Below are 6,077 nucleotides of genomic sequence, written 5' to 3'. Positions count from 1 at the left end.
ATGTGCAAAACGATGTCACCGAGAATTTTAACAGTGTCAGCCACTCCCCCAAAAGGAAATGAAGAGAGAATATTTATAACAGTTCAGACGTTGTTTCTCTGCCTTGCATTGACAAAAAAAATTTATAAGAGTGAATCTTGTAGTTGTTCTGGCAAAAAAAATAAAAATAAATTCTTGTAGTTGTTACGTGCATTGGAATCTTGCCTTCCAGGTTCCAGACACCATTAATTAACAAAATCATGATTCGCCCATCGATACCATCATTTCCCATTGGAAAGATGAAGATGCTACATTGTAGTCTTCTTTAGAAGTGAAATAACTTGGGCTTGGAGAACAAAAATGGATGCCAATAGGTGTATAGTTTCTTCATTTGGCAAAAAAAATTATAAGTATAAAGTTCCTTCATATTTAATAGTGGCATTGATAGATTTTCGTGGTTACAACTTACAAATCTCCTCCCATCAATACATTTCACAGATTTAGATCACTTTACAAAAAATTGCCGCATTTAGAATTAACTTAAGTAGAAGAAGGGGAAATGCCATTGCAGATTTCCTGCATGTTCACAAAACCAACCCCCAATTACTCTTAAGTACTTTGACTATAATTTGCAGGTAATACTTGCTCCATTTTTATCTAAGTTTAACTTCTAAGGTTCAACCACTCTTCGCAAGATTAGATGATCTTGCTTCTCCAGTCCTTGGACTAAATTGCCCGTTTCCACCATTCTGAGGACTTGGCTCACCTCTCAGCTCACTTAAACGAGGACTGTATATCTTATCTGAGAACAGTGGGCTTTGTATACTTTTGAATTCCTTGGATGGTGTTGTAGCTGAACTTGCCATTCTAGGACTGCAGATATGCCTGATCTCACCCCGGCTTCTAGTAACTATCCCATCTAAAATCTCAACATCATCTGCAAATGAAGCTTGCCTACTCATCTCTCGCTCCTGATGTGAAACACATCGAATGAACAAGATGTATAAGTTGAAGTGAGTCGCCAAGTGGCCCTTTATGTGTACAAATTATTGTATGCTTCTATTCTTTTTGTAAAAAAAGAGACGTATGCATCCAGATTTATTACACACTGATTAACCAGTTCATGAATTGTTTTGTAAACATTGCCAAAAGGCGTCTATTCAATTTCGGTTTATGCACTTCCTAAGAGGTAACACTTAAGCATATTGCAGGTCCTGTTTATTAGTAAACAGTGTGTGAGAGAATGAAAACTTACAGTTGCAAGGTTGAATGGTAAAGCAGGTGCCTCTTCATACTCTGCAGCATCTAAATCTTGAAGGTGTGCCCCTTTGAAGAACTTGGGCAAAACGTATTGTCTAACAGGAACCAGAAACATGATCATTAATGGGAAAAGAACCCCAGCAATAGGAATCCATGTAATTCCAAAGCATACAAACAAGTAAGCAGTTTGGAAAATTGTGAATGCTGCAATTGTCTTGAACGGTACTGTTTCGACAAAAGTGGCGTGGTATTCCTCAAGTACTCTGAACATGAGAATGAACATAGTTCAATTAAATTTGTTGACAAATTGGTAAAACAAAATAAAGAGTGCGTTCAAGAGGTTACTTGTATCTTCTACTTGGGGCCGTGAAGAGCAGTAGAATCCTCTCCCAACATTGGTTACCTGGTAAGCTCTCAACAGCCATAAAGGCAAAATAACCCCAGAGTACCGATGTAGGGATCATTTTAAGAAAAGGCATGGCTGCAACACATCCTCCTACAAAAGTAGCTTGAAGCAAGTTGCTGAGCCGCTGTTCTTTCACCTCCACAGGCAATAAATCATCAATCTCTTTCTCAACATCAAACACTGTCTCATCAACTGGAGCATTTATGTTCCCCATGCTTGAAGCCATTTGAAAAGTTGAATCCTTCAATTCCTTTAATCCCTGCTCTCAGGGTTTAGGGAAGGTTGAACAACGGTTAGCATTGTTATCATATGAATGAACAAAAGAATGAAAAGGTGAATGGCATATCAAGTCATCATACCCGAGCTGAAGGTTCCTGGTATGTTAGTGGGGTTTGCATCTGTTGATATGCTTGTTGCATGCTTCCATATACTTGTCCCAAGCTGGCATTGTTTTTCATACATCTCCTTGCTGTAGCTACAAGTCGATTGCGTAATAACTGCATCGTTGTAAAGATAATATAAATCACAAAAGAGTGGATGGTTGGCTGTGTGTCAATATGTGCATCTCCATGTTCTGAACACATTTTAATGTTTAATTTGTGCCCTTTTGGGTCCTTAAGGGTCACTGAGTTGGTGTTAAACTTACAACCTCTGGTTACTGAACAGAGAACTGTGAGGTGGAGCAACTCAACTAACGTAACTGATAGACAAGCTTTGAAAATGAAAGCATTGCAATTTACTAGACTTCATTGATTCTATTCCATATGCCTACCTGGTGCTTCAGTGTGGCCAAGCTTTTCGTATGCATTGGAGATTGTGGTATGACACCATTGGATGGGGGAATGCCTATGAGACCACATATTATGACCTGTCATGTTGCAAAAACATCTCAATCTCAAAGCAAATGGAAACCGGGTGCTTTTTTTTTTCTTTCCTTTTTGCAACCACTGAACTTTCTGGCAGGAGCATTACAGAAAAAGTGAATGACGCTGTGAGGGGAATTTGCATACCATGAACCCTAAGAGAAGTAGATCATAATGGAACGAAGGTGGTTTTCTCAAATTGAATTCTTTCTGCTGAGCAAGTTGGGAAGCTACACTGTGGTCAAAATAGTACAGCACTGCAATCATTGTTGCTGGAATGAAAGCTCCAATTATATAAATCACTGGAACACTTAGCATGTCCTGTAATTTTAGCAACCATTAATATCCTCATGTATCAAGCTGAAAAACAAAAAAGACATATCAATCATGTAGAGGATGTGGCAATGCCTTGATGACAGTCCAATTCTCGTATGCTCCTGGTGACCATGGATTTGGACTGAAGAGGCGCCTTGGAATTCCTTTTGGAACATTTCCAGCAGGTATATAGGAAACAGCAGACCAGATCAACACCATCAATGGCACACCATAATCTGCTACAAAACCACGGAGCGACCCTGCGAGAAGGAAATATTTAATTGGATCAATCTCTTGTAGGGTATGCAAACTAATAAATAGGCAACTTTACATGTGTGCATGTAACTCTGAACAAAAATGGACTTACCAGACCCATACCGCCAAGACCTTGCTTTTCTGCTTTTTAAAGAAGTAAGTAGAAGGCCAAATGACAAAACCAAAGCAAACATCCCATTTGCAAATCTCCATGAAGGTTGAAATTGAACTGACTTTGGGTTTTCTCTTTCAGGTATGCGAAATTCATGAACGAGTCCCTATAAAATACAATTCAGAACTACATCTATAAAAAAGTTGGTACAGCTAGAAAATGCAGAACAACAATTACTCCAAGTCTCCTGTCTCTTTTAACATAAATCGTAAACAAGTGCAATAAGGAAGCAATTTTTCTTGAAGCCAGTAAAAATTCAGGGATAGAAAGAGAAGGATGTTCCTACTTTAATAGCTTCCTGCATGAAAAGCATTGCAATGAGAAGGCCAAATAACTCTCCTGCAAGACGAGTGAATCTGTTTATAATGGAGCAAGCCCCTAATATAGCCAGCAGGAACAGCAATATTGCAGTCCAGACGCACACCCTGCACATCAATGTAATAAAGGCAGATTCAAAGTCAAAAAAGAGTTACCCAAGAATTTTTTTTCCAGAAAAGGATAATTGCAAGATAGAGAGATTAATGTTAACATCAGAAATCACAATATCAATCCATTTGCTAGCACAAAGAAAAGATGATACCATCCAGTCCATGCTAAAAAGAGCTTTGATCCCAAATCCGGTCTATTTTTGGCGAAATTGAACATAAATGTGTACATAATCACAGTTGGCTCTGCAACTCCGAGAATCAGCAAAGGCTGACCCCCAAGGATCGAGTGTATAATTCCACATAAAGCAGTAGATGCTAACGTCTGAACTGCTGTGAGAACCCCATCTGTCAACACCAGAAATGATGCCAAACCATAAATTTGAAACACTAATGCATAATGCATAATGTATAAATATAGATTTATAGATTTTTCTTATCAATCATTCGATATTAGGAGCATTTTCAACTCACACCGAAAACCACAAGGCACTCAATGGAGTATCCGGGATAAAATATTACCTGTATCTCTCTCTAATTGTTCACCAAATGAAATAACTGGAATGGCTGATGCAAAGAATATATAAGTGGTGGGGGCCAAAATCCTGAGACAATTAAACAAGTTAGCAAACCAGAATAATATTTCAACCAAAATTTCGCAATATTTACAGTTGAATACGATGCAGTATCCTGTAATATGATGATACCAAGAGAAGATATACCTGAAGCCTGCCTTCAAACCACCAGTCCAGTCTTGCTTGTAACACATAAATCTCCCTTGAAGATCATTCCTGATTCCCCGAAATGGTACAAATGTCTCTTCCATGGTTCCACTTCCTTGAATGCTTAAGCAATAATACCAAATCTCAAAGTTCTAGACGCTTTACAACAAGTCAGATCATTACCAAGGTCACTAAGGTGAGCCTTGACAACTGCAAATCTACATTAAAGAAGAAAAGACATCAATGAAGCAACATCAGTAAATGAACTAAATCGAATGCATCTTGATAGATGCAAGATGACCCAGAATTGACATTTATATTTTTTCTGTTTACCCACAACCCATAATAAAAAATATTAACCGCATTACACCATCAAAAGCTTATAAGCATGCCAAGCTTCAAACCCAGAAAAAGAATGCAGAGAAATATTCAGAATGAGAATGGCATTGGATCATTGAAGTACATAAAAGACAACCCTTTTGGTTTGTTTTACCTTCAAACAAACAGGACGCACATAAGGGTTGTAAGCAAAACTCGAAATATATAAGCTTGAAAAGTGTTGAGAAGGCAATTGTAGATTTGATGCTGATAGTAATGTGGGTCAAGAATGAATGAATGGAACATCACTATCAGTGCCAAACAGCAAAGAAAGGGAACACCAATCCCTCCCACACCCCCAAAACAAGGAAAGAAAAAAGAAACAACAAATCTAATGCTTGTGGTGTAGACTCGTAGTAAAGAGGCCGCGGAAAAGCTGAGTATGAAGGAAAAGAAACATAAATAAATACGTAAAAAGAAAGAAGATTCAAAGTAGATGCAGCATGAAATACTCACCAACCAGACATAAAAGTTCTGATAATGGGAAATAAGAGAAAAGGTAGCTGCTTTGATTTTTCTGGTTTTTAAAGGAGGGTGCTTTTCAGTAAAATGTGTGTGAGAAAGTGGTTGAGTGTCTGTGAGAGAGAGAGACAGAGAGAGAGAGACAGAGAGAGAGAGAGCGCCAGCCAGTCCACGACAAGCTGGCCTGTAAATCAGTAGCCAAGCAGTTTCTCTATGTTGTATAGTATATCATTGTTGTAAAAAATTAATAAATTGATTTGTTTATATTTGAATATTTTAGCCTAGATTAGAAAAGTATATCTGTTTATGTGTATTGGAGAACAAAATGGGATGTAGTGGTGCATTAACTCGCCCAACTTGCCTAGACATATGTTCCTCATATTTCTTAGGATGTCCGAATGAGAACATTTAAAAAAAAAGGTATTAATCCCGAGCCTCAGTATTTACAAAATGTTAATAAGAATGGTGAAATATGGAAATAATACGTTGCTACTTCCTTGTGCAAACATCCTTTTCTCCCCATTTTAAAGGGGTCAAATTTTCAAGTAACATTAATTTACAGTGAAATTATTGAGTTAAGACATTATCAACATTAATAAGAGATATATTACTAGACATGAATATTTAAATAACACAATTTACTTATATTCTTTTTTATAATATCTATTTCGCTAAAGTCTTGATAGTCTCCTTTTATGTTGGAAACTTGAGATTCCTATTTCCAATTGAAAAACTGAAAATATGTTTGACAACAATTTTTATTTTTTATTTTCAAAATAAGGGTGAGTGTTTAAAATAACTTTATTTTTTACTTTAGATTTTCCCCTTTGCGCGTGAGTC

The 6,077-nt window shown here is 37.2% G+C and overlaps 1 protein-coding gene across 2 annotated transcripts; it reads right to left on the bottom strand.

Annotated features, from left to right (window-relative positions):
• On the bottom strand, positions 384-5,425 carry LOC18792657 (probable boron transporter 2). Of its 2 annotated transcripts, none has more exons than XM_020555585.1 (13): positions 5,232-5,425; positions 4,398-4,615; positions 4,198-4,280; positions 3,831-4,023; positions 3,537-3,675; positions 3,191-3,356; positions 2,917-3,083; positions 2,656-2,829; positions 2,418-2,513; positions 2,005-2,142; positions 1,585-1,904; positions 1,235-1,502; positions 384-950 (listed from the first exon to the last, which is right to left on the bottom strand). In XM_020555585.1, exons 2-13 carry the CDS (start codon positions 4,499-4,501, stop codon positions 657-659), a joined length of 2,142 nt encoding a protein of 713 aa, XP_020411174.1. In that variant the 5' UTR covers positions 4,502-4,615; positions 5,232-5,425; the 3' UTR covers positions 384-656. The 2 variants fall into 2 exon arrangements, with proteins under 2 accessions (XP_020411174.1, XP_020411175.1); XM_020555586.1 differs by lacking the exon at positions 5,232-5,425 and adding an exon at positions 4,891-5,175.

Source organism: Prunus persica, chromosome G1 (genome assembly GCF_000346465.2).
Source record: "Prunus persica cultivar Lovell chromosome G1, Prunus_persica_NCBIv2, whole genome shotgun sequence".
Lineage (NCBI taxonomy): Eukaryota > Viridiplantae > Streptophyta > Magnoliopsida > Rosales > Rosaceae > Prunus > Prunus persica.
Note: the sequence above shows the minus strand (reverse complement) of the source record. Positions and strands in the feature narration are given on the sequence as shown.

Bases quoted from the DNA above. Each gene is read 5' to 3' on its own strand.
- LOC18792657 (XM_020555585.1), bottom strand. From the start codon at position 4,501: ATGGAAGAGACATTTGTACCATTTCGGGGAATCAGGAATGATCTTCAA. The intron at 2,830-2,916 runs GCATTGCCACAT...CTAAAATTACAG, and splicing joins AGAATTGGACTGTCATCAAG to GACATGCTAAGTGTTCCAGT. The intron at 1,905-2,004 runs GTATGATGACTT...CCCTGAGAGCAG, and splicing joins ACCAGGAACCTTCAGCTCGG to GGATTAAAGGAATTGAAGGA.